The following is an 18,326-nucleotide window of genomic DNA, read 5'->3' on the forward strand; positions in this document are numbered from 1 at the left end:
TTGCCAAATATTACTCAAGTATATGTTTACTGATTTAATAGAATTTCTTTTCAAAACAGAATTTCCAGAGCATCTTTATAACTAATGAGGAAACAGAATATCAGATATAGATTCAGACTGTTAGAAGAATACATATAACACATCATCCTAAACCCATCTTCACCAGTTATTAAAACTTCCAAGTTTCAAACATCTGGTGATATGCTGAATGTCACAGCTGTTGAAAACTCTAGTATTTTAAAGCCTGACTCATGAAAGCTTGATATCTATTCATAAAAAGACATTTCAGTGAACCATGGTCTTTAAAAGGTGTTACTGGTCTTGCTTTGGATACTCTGAAGCATTTCCAGGATATGTACCCAAATTCTTGGCCTGAACTATTTTTGATGAAGACAGAGTCAGTAATCTCTCCTCTTATAACATCTAAATTAGGTTACTATAAATCACGGATTTATGACAAATGAGATAAACATTCCCAAAATACCCTTTGGCAAAATGCTTTTGGACTGCAATTTTGCCAGATTTTTATTTGTCTGCAAAATTGTCAGTCTATAATGTACAGAGGCATCATTTAGGTTCTGTCATATTGCACAAAAATACTTTGGTGTGTAGCTCTTCCTATTTGTATAGGTTATGCATGTCAGTGAGTCTTGACTTCTTTTTATTTGGACTTATGAACTGCAATGCAGGCAACTCTTAAAAATCTTTGGGTTTTAGTACAATGTTTCCAGAGCTTTTAATTCTGTCACCTACAAGGTAGGCAACAGAATTCTGTAATCCCCCTTCAAACTATATCTGCACAAATTTAAATACTTTTTTACAGGTTAAGATTACTAGCTTGGATTTATTTCTACACAAAGTATTTATCTGATTCCACAAAACATGATAAAAAAATTGAAGATCTGCAGTTAGTTTCTGGAGTTGAATTTAACATGTCCTATTACTTTATTGCAAGGATATCACCACTCCCAGTGGAGCCATCCTACTGGTAAGAACTATCTAATAAGGAGGATGCCCAAATTGTCTTGAACTGCAAAACTCAATATTAAAAACTGTTTTTACTTCTACATGCTGAGGCTTGCAAGATTTTAAGCCAAATATAAATTATTTCAGAAAAACAGAAAGCAAATTATTAAAATTGAACTTCATTTTTATTTTTTAAGGCAGAGCAGAAAAGAGCAAGTGATGTTAATCTGAGGAACAATTCCATATTGTGTCAGAAGTATGATTTCTGTTAGAAATGCATAAATTATGCCATGCAGTGCTTACAAATTAACAAAAAAAGTATTATAAAAGTGAAGCCCCGCTGTGTCAAATATGCCACACAATTTTTGTTCTAATAACAGCAATTTAGGTTAGGGCGTGACTTTTCTGATATAGCTGTGCTAGTACAACCCCTAGTGTGGACACAGTTTACTGCCATGAAGGCATTATATTCATATAATCTACGAAGCTTGCTCCTAAGCAGTAAAAGTATTAAGTAATGCACTGTTATTTCAGCACAGCTACATCCACAATGGGAGGGCTGGCTGAGAGAGAAAAAGAGAGGGCAGTAGGTTATGCTACTTTACAACATATTGGGCCAGATGAACAGGTGTGGGTTCTGTGTAGAGAAACTCTGTGGTACATGTCTTTCCCGCACCACCCTCCGCAATCCTGATGTTAATCAGGATCATGATGGATGATATTACAAAACAGTTATCCAATTTAAATGGTAACATTGCTCATTGCATCTTAATTATTAAGAATTATTCATGTAAAATGTTAGTAACAGAGAATTATAACAGATATTGACACATGGGTATTAGTCCAAACCAAACAATAAATACAGGGAAAAAGATATTAGGGTAAAAGGGAGTAAGACCAAAGATATATACTCTCTTTAGGTTTCCTAAATGATATAAGTTCAATTTTGACTAAGATTTATAAATACCAGCATATGATAAATACCAATCTGTATTTACTTGACATACAGATATATGCATCTGGTGATGCTAAATTGCACATGTGGGGTTTTTCTGCCTATTCTTATACACCTGAATAATTTTAATCCTTTTTTAAAAGTCACTCCATGTAAACTAAAAAATATCTTCGAAACTGAAATTTATCCACAGCACAATTAAAAATACAATTATACCTCAAGAAACAGTAAACTCGCTCTGAATATATTAAAAAGGAATCCAAAACATGATTTTTTTTTTAAAGAGAAAAAAATCCATAATTTAATACAGAATAGCATGAAAATACTCCTATATTATTGTCTCTCTACTTAAAAAAAAATAAATATGTATTTATTATGAACAGATGGTGGCCAAGGAAGGTATAAGCTCTGTCTCTTAGCCAGAAGGTCAGGTCATGGCTGAGAGACCAAAGAACAATTATTATTTGCTATTCAGTGCCACATAAGATAAAACATTTCAGGTTTTCTTTAAATACAAAGATAGATGTGATTGAACTGTTTCCATTTTTTAAACAAAATAATTTGCAATAACTTATTAACATTTCTTAAAATTTGATTTAAAAATCCTCAGCCAACAGGCAACAACAGAACAAGGCACTCTAACACTCTTCCTGGGTTGCCTTTAATGTGTTAAAGAATCCTAGGACCTATACAGAACTTTTTGGGTTACTGGAGCCACAGCTATAAAACAGCTGCTAGATACTGAGTCTGAGAATTTCAAAACTGTTTGTTTTCCTTTTTTTTGAGGAACCAACAATTATATTTGAACAATACAATAACATAATTACTGAATATCTAATCTTTATTGAATTATCTAATAATTTTTGCTGATAGGAACCCTCCATCACATAATTTCACTTTATATCAAATTATAAATCACCACATTTTAGTGTATTGAGATCCACACTGATTAAAATACCAATATGTTATCACATGAGGTTAAAATATTTTGTTAAATTTTTTAATGTGTTCAAAAGGCAATCCTCAAGCAAGTTGGAGAACACGATTTATAATCCAAGATACTTCTTCAAGTATCTTATTAAACACATCCTGTTTTATTTGTATGCCAAGATTATGCCAACTCTTTTATCTGTGATATCTGTCAAGACACAGACGACAAGCCTGTTTTTTGTTTTTCAGTATCCTTAGGCCTAAAGGATGCAGGAGTGAAAAAAAAACAAACCTTGAAAAAAAGAACACTTTAAGACCTCTCTTCTTCTGCGCTGTCTCATTTTCTATACATGTTGAAGGGTTATTTCACCTAATAAGCTCCTCCTTTGGATTTTACATATATTTTCATTATAACTTGAATTAATATTGCTTCCAGACTAAGCTTGTACGATTAAGTTAATAAACTTACTGTCCTACATGCAGCTTTTGAGGAACTGATAATTAAAAATTTAATTTTTGAAATACTTAATTTTACCCCTACATATATTCTTATAACAGGGAATGATCTGTTCAGTTACTTAAAAGAAGGAGAATGGTTCAAAACATGTTGGATAGACTGCTCAAATAACAAAATGCATATTAAAAAAATCATCCTCATGTGCATCATATATCTGTGCATTCAGAAGACTCTTATGTGCAAATCACAACTTAAGAAGGAATACTGAAAGTTTGAAGTCCTAGAGAAAAATGGATAGAACCTCAAGAAAAAGGGCACTTCAAAAGCTGCAGATTACACCTGCTCAAGCTGTATGCCAACTATGTTGCAGGTCACTCTAATAATCTTTCTTACTGCATGGGATGTTTTCTCACAGACTACCTGTAAGGCATATGCTGGTTTTTGTATTAATATAAAACCCAGTTTTAGATAAGCAACAGTTAATGCCAAGTGGATTTTTTTCTATAGTTATTTTTTTCTAGAAGGCTGCTTTTGTTTTGGTTTTGTTTTTTTTAACTTTTCTATGAATCCCAGCATTCAGTAACATTGAATCTTTAAAGAAATTGGAAGATAAATGATTTTCATTTTTGGTATCGTTATGTTATGCTTAGAGCCTTTAATGTTCTGTTAGGCTGCATGTATAGGTAATTATGTGTGGATTTATTTGTGAGAAAAAGTGTATAAACACATGTATACAGTACACAGAATTTAAGTAGCTGGTATGAATAATATGATAGAGTAATTCTATATGAAATCATGGAATGAGTGATGCGCAAAACTGAACATACTAGGGCTGAAAATAAGATGAAGATAACCAAGAGGTATTTATTTAGCAGTAAAAGCTGGCTTTTTGCCATCAATTTAAACCATTTAACAGTAATAAATGACCACTATTAGAAAAATGAATAATTCCAGCTTCTGAAAAAACCCTACTAGGCAACTAATAACTGCAAAGTTATAGCAGTATTATCTCTTACCTGGTCCTTAATTTCAAGCTCCCTTATAGTTTTTGTTCTGTACTCTCTGAGCTCCTTTTCTGCCTCATCCTTCTTCATTTTGGTTTGATTCAACTGATAGCGCATTTCTCCACACACCTGTTAGATTACACAGACAACATGATCTGTTAGCTTGAAGAATCCAAAGACCAGGGTTTGCAATTAGATCTTTTGGTGCCCTCTACAGGTCACTGAAATGCAACATATTTTTAATTTACAGATCTTTCAGGTCTACAAATGGTAAATGTTTTTACATAGAAAGGTGGATCTGAATTCTATATATAGTCATTAACTTTGACATATGCACTACCTTCTAGATTCAAATATATTTGGATCAAGATTTTGTTAAGTATAAATGCTTATGTTATAAATATATATCACTACAGTTAAATGACTGTTGCTGGTTTTATACTCTTCTCTCATTCTCTGTAAAATCCCAAGAAAGTCTATGTCAACACTTTCAAAACTTAGAAGTAAAGCATCTATCACACTCCTAATTAAAGGTGTATTTTAACTTGCCAATTTTACACTGTTAAGAAAGAAATTCCTTAAATGTTAACACAATCATTTTCAAAGTTTGATCAGAGCATTACAAACTTACTGCAAACTGAAGATCATTAAAAAAAAAAAACAGTATAATTTAAATAGATACATAGTCCAGAAGAAATTGATCAAAGCAACATTTCAGGAAATCACTTCTTCACAGGACAATTATTCTCTGCTGTTGGAGTGTTTATTATACTACCCCCTCAATCTTTTCCATCTGGCATCAACTTCAGAGGAAATGTGAAGGGGTTAGGAGAAAGTGAAAGAAATTAAAAAAAACAAAACAAAACCAGAAGATCACTAATCCCTTTCACATAACTTTACTGCTGTGCAGGGTTGTTATTCTTCCAATTTTCAATCTAAGCTGTCGCCTTTTTGTCCTTATCCTGTGCCATCACCGCCAATTTGTGCCTGTTCATTTCACCTTAATTAACCAACCAAATACATGCACATTCCTTAGTGAGAATGCAAATGTGTTTACTCATAGCTCTTCTTAGTCAACTTTCTTTCCAATTCATTCTACTTTCCTGCTTTGCTTATATTCTTTCAGCATTTGCTCCTTAAATGTACACCCTTTTAATTTGCTGCTACAATCCTCTGTGCTTCTCAAAAACATTCTCATACATTCTACAACCCAAATTAATTTCTGTTTTTCAGTCTTATACCTCTTCTCATTTTCAGGTTTTTTTTTTTTTTTTCTCCTTAAAAAAAAGGTAGGGACAAAGTAAATATTCATACTGCAATGAAATCACTCTAGGAAAAAACTAAAACAACTGTCATAACTTTTAAGAAGTAGCATCACTTATAAATTCAAAGGACAGCTTGTGAATTTAGCTATTGCAAATAATGCAAAGCAGCAAATGCTCTGAAGAATGGCGAAGTTCTAAAGTATTTTTTAAACACTAAAATATTATATGCAACTAAAAAATCTTGAGATACAACTGCATAGCTTGCAAACCCTGGATTTCTACCTCCTCCTTCCTTTATCTGAAGGATGTAACAAAATGCAATATGTTACTTCCTCCAAGTGAAATTTAAAAAATACAGCAATCCTCGCTTTCAGCTCCTCCACATACTGTACAAAGGGAATAACACAGAACAATCAGCAGATGGTGCTGTCCTAATAATGGATTTTTCAGTCTCCTCAAGAATTAAGGAAATAGATCCTCACTCCATATTTTCCTTCCCTGTCTTTAGGTGCATGAAGAAAAACAATATTTTGGATAAAACTCAAAACAAAAGTGTTGTTATTTTCTGTTTTTAATAATGGCAAACTCAGTCTGGAAACAAGGAGTCAGATTCACAAGCAAAGATGTCACATAGCCAATGAAAATGTCAGGGTGATGCACATATAGTCCTGTCAACTCAGTGGTTGGGAGGTTCTTCCAGGATTTTCCAGACTTCTCAGTTTAGTAGAGAGACACAAATGAAGTTTTCTGATCTCTCAGGACAGTGCAATTAATAGACTATTGCAAGGTGACCACCTATTCAACTTTGTGTTAACATGAACTGAAGCAGGGACTGGAAACACAGTATCATCTTCAGAGAGGTTAACTTCAAATTGGTAGGGCACAAAACTGTTCTTTTCAGACCAATGAATATTTGTACCTACTACCTCTTTCACCACCTCCTCACCCCTGTAAGTGGTGCTAGCCTGAAAGACCAAAAGTGTGTTTTAAAATTGGTAGATCAAACCATTCTGACATTCTTAAAATACTCATTTGTCTTTCAGTTAAAAATAAAATAAAGTTTCTAGTAAGTTGGGATGACTTTTTTCTGTGAATTTTCTGCAATACTTTTGCCTCTTTCTATCAGCCAGGGCAGCAGGGGAAGATAGGAACTGTTGAAAACCTCTCCTGAAATCCCTAGAAGCTCAAAGAATAAATTGCTCCTCAAATCCTTGCAGTTAACAACTGGGAAGGTAGGATGGGCCCTGGGATCATTGGTAAGGAATATAGACATTTCAAGAGGCGGTAGCAAATATTTTTTTCTTTCTCACATTATGACCCCCATTAAGGCTCTAATGGATTGCAAAAGAAAGCACCCAAGAGTGATAGACCTACACAAGATGCATATTAAACTGTAATTCTTAACAGAAGATGTCTTTGTAAGAGCTGTACTATCAATAGTACTGAATTAAGCAGTATACCACATAAAAAGTCTAAAGAAAAGAACTTGAAAAACAGTGATTTGAAATAGCTCCCTTTATTATAGCAGTGCAAGTCCCACAGGTAGCAATTAAGGACACTGTTGAATTCTATGCTGTCTCACTCAGACTGAACTCAGTTCTTTACTGAAACACTGAGATAGTGTTTTAAATAGTGACCCTCATAAACTGCAAAGTAGAAAAGTTAGCTCTCTGCATGACAAGGTGACTTGGAAATGGAAAAAGTCATTTTTTTACTCCTGCAATTGAGATAGCTGTAGTGCCTCTGGGGTATTGAGATGAAGTCTACAGTTACCATACATTCCTTACCAAAACAGAGGAAAATGGTCAAGGTAAAAATTCTCTTCTTTCAGGTCACAATGATAAGGAAAAACAAATTCAATGCTCCTTTATAAATGTGCTGACCTTATTCATCTCCATTTCATGAGATGCAAGCTGGCACTGTGATTCTTCTAACTGGTTAACTAGAGAATTCTTTTCCCTTGTAATTCTCTCTATTTGAGCCTCCGAAACAGCCACATCCTTAGACAAAGCTGTCACCTGAAAAAGTCCAAGAACACTGTAATGATGCAATTTGACCAACCACAGATCAAACTCTTGTGGAACTTTCTCCTCAAAAGCAACTGTATGTAGACAAAATACATAGCATTAAAAATGTAATAAAAAAATCAAGCATGTACAATAAAAATATATCCTATATTATTAATAATATAACAGAATATGACTACATTATTTTATTAGTGGGTTCACTATTTTTAATTTATTTATCATACAGTAGTTTATTTGAAACTTTTCATTGATTGCACTAGTCTCCAGAACTTGTTAATATGGACAAGGTGTCAGAAGCAGCTGGCTACATTAGTTTTGCAATGTAAGTACTATTTAACACCTTCTTATCCTTCCTTATGTAGATTGATTCAAACCAAATCATGTTCCCCCAGCTAAAGAAAATTGTTGCAACCACAGATCTTAAATTAATTTTCAAGTTCAGAAAACATTTCAACACTATAGATCAAAGCATACTATAGTGCAAAACTCATATAGAATTAGTATATTAAAAATTCTAATTTAATTCAGATAAAATTTTGCTGGATGATTAAAAAATATATCAATAAAACAGAGACAGTGAATCTTCATCTGTTTAGCCCTGAAGCTTACTAATATAAGTGGAAATAATGGTGTCTGACAGTTCTAGGTTAACTTTCAGAAATTCAAAGCCAAACCTAGTGGATTATATATTCATAACTATTTTTCACTCCTTATACATCCACCTGATTTATCTATGATGCCAATTCTCCCCTTCAAACAAACCATTTCATAAAGTAAGCAATAAAATATTGAGATGAATCTTGACTTGATTCACAGTATACCATTTCTACCACCTCATAATCCTAAAACATAAAAGTATTTAACCATATGTAGGTGTAAATCATTAACATAGATCATAATTTTCTACAAAGTCATCCCATCGCTTTAATTACCAGGCATGACATCATCATAGTGTCACTATATGTTGTTTAATGTATATGCAGGATTTAAAAAAAAAAAAAAAAGAGTACAACTACTTAAAGTGGAAATTGATTCCAATAAAACACATTTCAGTGGGTGATGAAACTAATGTGATGACACACAATGAAATATTCTGCCAAAAAAAAAGTATGAAATGCTTGTCTAATAGGCTGTATTTTAGACCGAATACACTGCTTCAAATCAACTCTGTAACAAAACAACCAACTTTGTAAAACAACCAACTTCCTTGCTAATAGATAGCAAGGAGTCAAACAAGGAATTTCTTAATAATGTCTCCAGTGGAAGATTATTTTTTATATTTCAGTTTCCCTGGCAACAGATCTCTGATGATCAGTTCACATACTTAAATTATCACTTAGTCCCTATCACTGTGCTTAATACCTGTTTTGGTATCTGGAATTGGAGTCAAAGAGTTTTTTTTATACACACTTAAATGGTTTATTTTGCTCAGTTTGTGCTCTCCAGATTTTTAGACACAAGCCATACACCTTATGAATGAGTCCCAAAAAATAAGAAAAAGTCTTCAATCAGGAGAGAAATTCACTCTCTTGTTTTCAAACATCCACCAGAAATGATTGAAGATGTCACAGATCAAACAAGCGTGAAAACCAGTGATTCATGAAGTATTTGTCTTTCTACATTTCTTCCCATTTCAATCACCTTAGAAATGCCTCCTCTATCACAGGCTTACTGCAGTTAGCAGTTGAGCTTTCCTCTGTAGACTCCATTGGGCAGAAAACCCTCATGTTTTATACTCAAATTAAAGCAGCATCTAGAAGCCTAAAACAAGGTTATCAAGACTATCACGACGGTCGCGGCAAAAATGATGAGACAGATTCTGTCTCAGAGAGTTTATAAACATTAGTAAGAGTGAGAAAAGAGATTCCAACACATTTCTGCAGGTGGGAAAACTAAACATATGATAACTTTGAAATTATGATATTGTAACATTTATGTATATATAAGATCAAAGTAGCCAAGAATCCTAAATTTGACATGTGCTAACTTCTAAATGCTTGCCTTGGCAAACTAAATAATAATTTTTATAAAAAAGCTTGGTACAAATCTTGCATCACATATTACTTAACCCCTTCTTAATCTGACACATTAAAAATATTATGCAAATTAAAATAAATGCATAACATCAACAACCTAGTATGTGTCCAGTGACACCAGCAAACTCCAGTTATTCAAACTCAAAACATCACTTATCTACCACTGCTTTAAAGAAATGGTAGAGGTGACAGAGCTCTCACACCCAAAACTAAAAATAAAAGACAAGTAAATGAAGTTTAAAGAGGATGATACACTCATTGTAATACACAAACAGAGAAAGAGCCAACTCATACCATTGCTTCCAAGTCCTCCCTTTCCTTCTTCATTTCTCGCCGCAGTGCTTCTTTTTCATCAGCCCTCTTACGTAGCTGGGCAGCCAACTCTTTTTCAAGATAATTCTTCTGTCGTTCCATCTCACTTTTCAGTTGTTCACAGTGGACTAGAGCCTAGAAAACCCCAATTTGCTTAAGTGAAAGAAACCTAAAATATTTAAACAAACATGGTATTTATCTAATTCCTTCAAAGAAAACAGTTTGCTATTAGAAATGTCTTTTTTTTTAAATGCAGTTATTATGATGCTTATACATATCCTACAGTGTTAACATCTAGAATAGGACAAACAAAATAAAAACAGATGTATATGTTTGTATATACATGCCCTAATGTAACTGAGAAATTTAATTGCTTTTAGGAATCATGGCAGAGATGGAAGCATTTTTCTGTGTGTATTTGCCAAATAAGTAGTTGTTCTTCTAAAACTATGATTATTTGCCTTACATTTAAAATTTGAAAATCCTGAACGCACATCACAAGAATCAGCCTCTAGTATTTGACTCTTTGCCAATACAGTGGTTACTGTCTAAAGACCTAAAGAAAAATTAATAATTAAAAAATCAATAAATAATTTAAAAAATGTATGCACTTCCACTTAGTCCCCTCCTAAAGTGAATTACTGAGTGCAGAACGCTAAGAAATCTGAAAGCAGTTAGTAAAGATACAAAGAAAAAGTTTGACAAGTTTCAGGTTTGTCAAAAATTCATTATACTAAATACCTCATAAAGTACTGCTTAATTTCAGGTGCTAAAACACAGGGTTATATATGTGTTTTCTATCAAAAAAGAAGAAACATAAGTTCAGGAACACTCTCAAAACACTGTCCTCACTATCTTCTAAAAATGCTGGAGAAAAAAGAAGATATTTATCTATTTATGCTGCTCTATCTCTGCCAAAGTGTAGAATTTGAGTGTTATTGTCAGTTTAAATGAGAAATACACTACTCTATTACATGTAAATCCAAGTATTCAAATCACCCTGAAGAGAGCTTTGCTAGCCTACAAATAAACTAGATTTAATCTCAACATTCTACTGCTATCCAGCATATTCTGTTTCAAAGAAGCTAGAGTAACCTCCCTTTAGGAATTCTAACTTATTATCCTTTATTTTCCAATTAATTTTTTTAACTGCTTATTTTTCTTTCACTCAAAGCCAATCCCCTGTGTTCAATTTTTTTGGCTTTTGACCGTTCATAAGTTAAGCCATGTTTTTTAGAGAATGCTCTATCAGTCGCCGTTAGTTTTATGGCAATTCTGTGGGACCCTCTTCAGGGTCCCTTTCCTATTGTAAGTCTACTGTGGTTATGGCATTGAATCCTTTTCTGTAGGAAAGAATCATCAACTTCAGCAAACAATTGCCTGCATAAAACTGCTGTAGCTTGGTAGACATCTAAACCAATGCACTCTAGAAGAAAGTAGTTGTATTAGTTGCATTTCAAGAAGAAATGTGTCTTTTGTTAGCTCCACTGTTCTGACTACACAATTGTTTAAACAATTATTCTTTTATGAAATTTGTGTCAAAAATAAATTCCTGATTTTACTTCAACTATTTAAACTTAACATATCTCCTTCCTGCTCTATGCAATAAGCAAGAAGCCAAAAACTAGAGACAACCAAAAGACAAAAAGAAATGGCAGTTTTAAATGATAAGCACCTGAGGTTAGACTTTGGGACAACAGCTGATGAAATTGTAATTATAGTATTTGAAAGCTTAATGTGTTAAATTCTCACTTTTGTTACCTGAACTGTTATATGAGATTCCGTGCTAGTTATCAAGAAAAACAGCACTTAAGAGCAGAATAGGACTGGGGGGAAAAAAGGATGGTTTGTACTTACCAAGAGGTATACCAGTACTTGTAAAAAGGTGAAATTAATGCAGTATAAGTAAAAATTTTTTTCCTGTTCCTTCCTATTAAAATAGTTTTGGAGTATGAAAAAAACCCAGACTGCTATTCAGCCTTGAAGACAAACAAGTAGCACTTCACACAACCCTACAAGCACACACTCTTCTCTTACAGCACTGGATAAATAACACCAATTTTATCAATAGAACAATTATATCAATCTTGTTTGCATTTAGTTACAAAAACCAAACCAGAGCACCCCTCTCTCAATTCCACGGTAATTCACTAATAGTACAGTAGATGTCAGTAACTATCAAGGAAATAATTTAGGTGAAGATAGGTTGATTGTGTACAGAACTAGGGCTAACACAAGCATTAGATCAAAACTGGCTTTATAATTAGTATTTACATAACAACAGAAGCTTAGACAAGCTTAGCATTAGACAAGACTTCTCATCTTCAAAGAACTCTGATAGTCAATCAGTTCTTGCACTGCTCTCATCTGAGGCAAAAAATAACTGTTTGTAAGCATTTCAACTGTTCTTTCCAGAGTAAGTCAGAAATGTGATGTTAAAATTATCCTCTTACATATCATGAATATCTTTGAAAATTCTACAACTCAATTTATATCACCTAGCTGTGAAAGTACATCAATTAAAAATGCACCACTTCTCATAGTATTGATGAGAATTTAATAACTTGAATTCAGAATTCATATTACTGCTCAGAAACAGTCACACGGTGCAGTTGTTTTAAATCTACATCATATTAATGTAGATTAATATGATTAATGCATAAGACAAAGGTCTTATGCACATATTCTCTCATTAGCATGAAAACTAATTAACATTTGCCTTAGATCTTAACACTAAAAAGCTCTAATTTCATGATGGATTTACCTTTGTTTTTTCAAAATTGGCCTCTTCTGCCATTTGCACAGCATGTTCAACTTGCTTACAAGCATTAGATTCTCTTTGCTGCATCTCTTTTATGCTTTGTCTCACTGAAACAAGTGCATCCATCAAGTCATCTCTTTCTCTGCATATTAAAAAAAACACCAGATACTACTTCCATTTCTTTTTGTAAGAGGAAAAAACCCAAACAACATGTATACCAAATATAAAATACATACAGACAAGACTTTAGGGTGGTAAGCAAGCAAGACTAAAACTCATGAGTGAAAGACTGCATACTGCAAGCTTGGCAGATACTGAAAATATCATTTGCTTGACAACCAGTCCCTTATTTTAGAAGGATGGACCATTAGAGAAACTGCCAGTAAAGAGAGCAGATCTCAAGTCATTAATGTACAGGAGCCAAGCCCATTCTGTTAACATAAAATGGGGATCCATGCAAATAATAAAATAAAGGCAATATAGAATTACACTCTGATTAAATGTAAAAGAGGGAAAAATAATAAAAAGGAAGGGTTAGGTTCAACAAGTAATCTCTAAGTACATCAAATGACAATCTAAACCATTTGCTGCAAACTGGAACTAAGCCAAACAATAGGACACCTGGATTCTACAACTTTTCACTAAGACACTAAATTCTGTACTAAATGGTAAAGCAGAGTTGGTATAACTATAATACTTAACTTCACCTTTTATTATTATGATATGTTAAAAGCTTTTAAATTAAGTTATATCTTTGCCTGTGGTTTAGGTGCAGCTCAAGTCTGAAGACTGCTGTGTTCTTAATGTTGTGTAAAATGGTAATATTTTTATGTATTTGCCAGAGACCTAGCAGTCATACTTTGAAATTTCATTTCATTTTTGAATTGGATAAAGTTCCTTTGAAAATTCCAACTGAAATACCCTTGTTTTTAATAAACTGCACCACAAGTAGAGGTAGCTTTTAGATTTTTTTAAACCTCCAAATGAAATAATGGTTTAAGATAGATAAAGAGGTCAGTTCAAATCTTTTATTTCAAGCTCACTTTAATATAAGAGGACAAGAATGTACTGATTTACAGTTTGTTCACCTTTTCCAACATCTGTGACAAATAATTACTTTTGTTACAAAAGTAGATTTGGAAACATGACTTCTCAGCAATAGAGCTTTGCCAGAAAATTTTTGGATGCGCTAATAGAAAAAAATACATAAATCCTGGCAATAATCATCTAGTGCATAGAGATAGTGCCCACTTGACCAAGTACTTATATGTTCTATGTCCCTACAGTCTCCCTGCTTCTAATTGACCCATTATTCCATCTCAGGCTCATTCTAATACTTCAGAAATTCTAAGAAGCTTCACATATCTGACAATAAATAGATGGCTGTTTAATAAATTTTGAGAAAGTTGCAGTATCCTATCATTATTACTAGCAATTTGAAAGGGAGAGTTTTTTTGAAGATGAATTGACTGGCAGAATTCCTTATGAAAAAGAATTTAATGTTGGGATCCCTGAATTATATATATTCAGCCTATATAGCTGTGATTAAAAAAAAAAATCTTTAAATAACAGCTACAATTTTTACATAAAAAAAAGGTTTCAACAAATAATTTAACTTATTTTTAGCCAATGGAACTTCTTTTCCCTGTCTTATTGTAGTCAGGGAGGAACTACTTCAAGTGCTTGGGGTAGGAAATGCATCCTACCCCAAGCACATGATCTATTGTTGATGTATTTGAAAAGTTCCTCATAGGTAAAGAGAATAAAGTGGAGCCAGAGAAAACTTCCAGCTACATAATTATAATGAACTTTTGCAAGAAATAATCAATCAAAATACATGGACTTGCACAATATTTGTGCTGACAGAGTGAAGGACTTGTTTGCACAAAAAGTACAGGAAACAGATTGTAAATTGTCTCATTATCTGATCAGCCCAAGGTATCAATTTCATTATAACAACTAAAACTCTTTCCCACTTGAAATAAGTAGCAAAGCTATTGTGGATTTTGAAGTGGTTGAGACCTACATTCAATGATTTCAGCATTATGACTCCAGCTTGGGAGTGTATTGTTCCAGAAATGCACAGCCATACTTCCAACACAAATACATACCCCCCTACTTACCTCGTCAGCCTCTCGATGGTCTGCACGTGGACATTGCAGTGAGTCTGTGCAAGAATGGCCTCGTGCTGGGCACAGTTCAGGCACAGACCACCAACCTGGCTAGAATTTCTGGCTGCAAACAGTGACTTCTGGTGTTTCAGCCTTCCTTCCAAATCTTTGCATGTCTTCTGAGATTCTGAAAGGTCTTTTCTAGAAAGAAGAAATTGGTGAAATTATATATTTCTACAAGTCATATTCATATACAATATATAAATACAAATGTTATGTAAAGAGAACTGTAAGAATCCCTGTAATGAACAATATTTTACACATTTCAATAAGGATAAGGAAGACTTTAACAGAGAAATAACAGCTGAACTGCCCAATCAAAATTACTAATAGACAAAACAATACTGTGTTAATTTATTTCTTCATCCCCTTGTTGATGTTAAACAGAAATTTATTAGATGAAAAACCTGTAGGCTTACATTTTGTCTAATAATATTCATTATTAGCAAAGAAAATTAGCTGCATAAATATTTCAATACTCTAACAAATTTCTGTTGCTTTTATTAATAATATCACTAACTTCATGTTTATTCTCTACTCCCTAGACAAGGATCAGCACAGTCACTCAGATCCAGCAATATACACAACCTGAGGTCAAACACATGTGCAGAAAAACAGGCTAAGTTTTTTACTTGTCTCCAAAATTTTTACCAGGTGCTCTGAAGAATTTTCTCCAGAATTTCCAAGCATGTGTCAGGCTGGGGAGATCGCAAGCAATAGGAATGTTAACATCAGGAAGTTCCAGACAAACGCACACTGTGCACATATAGATCAATTTGACAAATTGTGCAATGAATCCAAAGCTTTGGGTTTGTTATGCAGGCCATCTGGGCAGCACACACACAGGAAGTCTGACACATTCTGGTTGCATTGGATTTACTGTGCACATGATATATACACTATGTGCATTCTTATTTCCATCTGGAAAATCTTCTGTGCACTTTTTCCAATTTTAGTACTTGGTCTATTACATATAACCCACTATAACCTGAACAGAATTTGCTCTGCATATATTCTTAGATAGTCGTGGTGCAACAAACCTATTGGAAAGTTTTGGACAGAAATCAGCAAGACCTGTGTACATTCATCCTTGAAGTTAAAAGGGAAGATAGTCTCACAGAAAGCCATATAATTTCTCAGTAAGACTTAGTTTTGCAGGACTTCCTGTTTGCATACCTCTTAGGAGAAATCAGAGGCTGAATAACATACTTGAGGAATTTCTGAGACAGCCCCCAATAATTATTTTGAATAAATATAATACTTGAGCCAAAGAGAGGGAAAAAAAATGGATTATACAGCCAAATTTAAAGATCCTCCTTTACATTCACTAAGACAACTGGCTTTGCATGGTGCAGGTTTCACCAGTGCAGAGAGCATTCTTTTAACTTTTCTCACTACCAATAACTCTTTTTACACACAGAACAGTCTAGCATTTTCAAATATATGAAACCACAATTTATTTAGGGAAAAACATAATTTAACAGTAGTAAAAAGTAATTAATTATGGAAGTTGTCACACAAGTTAAAATTTTAATTTCTCTTTTTTCTTTGAGTGGTCTACCTTACATGAGCTTTCTTAGGGGAAAGAGGGTAAAAAAAGAGACGATGTTTTATATTGCTACTGTTTCCACAAAGTAGCAGTACATTCAGTTTTGCTACGTCTATATTTAAGAGAACTTAATAGAAAACCAGTTTTCAGGGATACTATCAGAAGACACAACATTCAGACATTCTCTTAGTTAAATTCAGATTAAGATTGGTTCATGCTATTATGCAGTGACAATTTATTCAGGATTATTTTAAGAAAAAAAAATTCACTTTACCTTAGAGACTGTATTTGAGCATCAAGGATATTGACTTTTTCTTGATAAAGAAGTTTTAGATTCTCCTTTAGAAAAGATGGGAGAAGATATGTGTTGCTTTCTTCATAACAGTCTTAACAAATAAACCTAGACTTTGCCCACATTCTTTTCCCCTAAGGACATAAACCTGTTTAAATACAAGTGGCAGAGAAACCTAAATATTTAACTTTTCTGTGAGTCTAAAAAGTGAACAACCCTCCCATTTTTTTGTTTCTAATAAGGTTTTTTGCCAGATCCTCATATGGTAAATTGTTTCAATTCCAACTGTATTCCTCAGTTCTCTACAATGATTCACAGAAACTGATAATCATGTCTCAAGTTTGCTCTTGCTCTCTCACAAGTCAGAAGACATTAATACAATAATTATAAGAACTTCGAGAACACAGCCTATTTATATATAATACACTGAGGTACTCTGATTACCTGGTGAAGAAGTAGGTATATGAATCAACCACACCCATGTTAAATACAATGATGATAACAAACCAGATAAAGCACTACAAATTTAGCTCACTATGACACTTAGAATGAAGTTACAATCAACATGCTTCTTCTGATTTAAATGTAGCAGATGAAGAAAAGAGCATTTACTGTAAAAAATAACTTCCAAACAACTGCAGGGATCAGCGATCACTGAGGTCTTCAGTTCTAAAATACTAGCACAAAAAAACCAAAACTATATAGTTCCATGAAAAAAACCCAAAACCCCACATAATTAAAGAATTAAAGTACCATATAAATTCCACAGTACACAAATGTACATGGATAAAATATATCAACACTTTTCAATTAGCCAATTTTTTTCCCAAAAGATAGCAAAACTACTCCACTACTTCAGAGCAAAAGGAAAATTAATATCCTCTGAAACTAAAAATACAGGAGGAGACAACATCATCACTAAATTACTAGGACTCTTCTGTATCTCTAAAAGCACAAAGTGTATAATTCATCTAAGGGAAAGCAGATTGCACAAAACTACTTTTGTACTTTACTGAGCCTGTACTGCTCCAGAAGCAGAACAACCCATTATGAAAAGAGCTTGTGTGGAGGACTACATAAATTACACCAGCTAGTTTCCACCTGCTTGAGTGCTGTGTTACTCCTAAGAATCTCCAAAGTACAGTGAAGCCATCATCTTTAAACAAGTATTATCTCTGGGAAGTCATCATCTGCAGATACAACCTCCCACCTGTGTCTAACTGTGCAATAATATTAATTAGGGTATAATGAGAAGATAATGTTTAAGAGAATAAAATTTGAGCTCAGATTAAGGTTCAGTCAACTAAAACTTCTGTGTCTGTTAAAAGCTGATCATCAGAACTGGAACAACAACAACAACAGTACTGAACAATTTTGCAAAGGTAGGACTCTGAAGAAAGGTAATACCAACCAACTCTACGGGCCATCTGGCTTTGTCTCCAGAAGCTGCTGCAACAAAAGCCTGATCTTTGTTATGTGCCAGTGATGAGGTGACAGGCTGGTGTGTGCTACAGTCTTTACCACCTACAGGCCAGGATTTCTGATTATTTGCCTAAAATAAAAGTATTAATGCTTCAGTTATGATCATGCAGGATGGTTTT

The 18,326-nt window shown here is 33.6% G+C and overlaps 1 protein-coding gene across 3 annotated transcripts in view; it reads right to left on the reverse strand.

The window, feature by feature from the left end:
- The window catches only part of SDCCAG8 (SHH signaling and ciliogenesis regulator SDCCAG8), a 104,045-nt gene that overhangs the window by 74,281 nt on the left and 11,438 nt on the right, over window positions 1-18,326 (reverse strand). For all 3 annotated transcript variants that reach the window (XM_053937279.1, XM_053937277.1, XM_053937276.1), the window contains exons 6-12: window positions 18,137-18,277; window positions 16,708-16,772; window positions 14,837-15,025; window positions 12,717-12,855; window positions 9,935-10,087; window positions 7,461-7,595; window positions 4,325-4,441 (exon numbers count right to left, since the gene is read on the reverse strand). In XM_053937279.1, coding sequence (XP_053793254.1) covers window positions 4,325-4,441; window positions 7,461-7,595; window positions 9,935-10,087; window positions 12,717-12,855; window positions 14,837-15,025; window positions 16,708-16,772; window positions 18,137-18,277 — 939 coding nt within the window. The remainder of the gene's footprint in view (window positions 1-4,324; window positions 4,442-7,460; window positions 7,596-9,934; window positions 10,088-12,716; window positions 12,856-14,836; window positions 15,026-16,707; window positions 16,773-18,136; window positions 18,278-18,326) is intronic.

This window comes from Vidua chalybeata, chromosome 3 (genome assembly GCF_026979565.1).
Source record: "Vidua chalybeata isolate OUT-0048 chromosome 3, bVidCha1 merged haplotype, whole genome shotgun sequence".
NCBI lineage: Eukaryota > Metazoa > Chordata > Aves > Passeriformes > Viduidae > Vidua > Vidua chalybeata.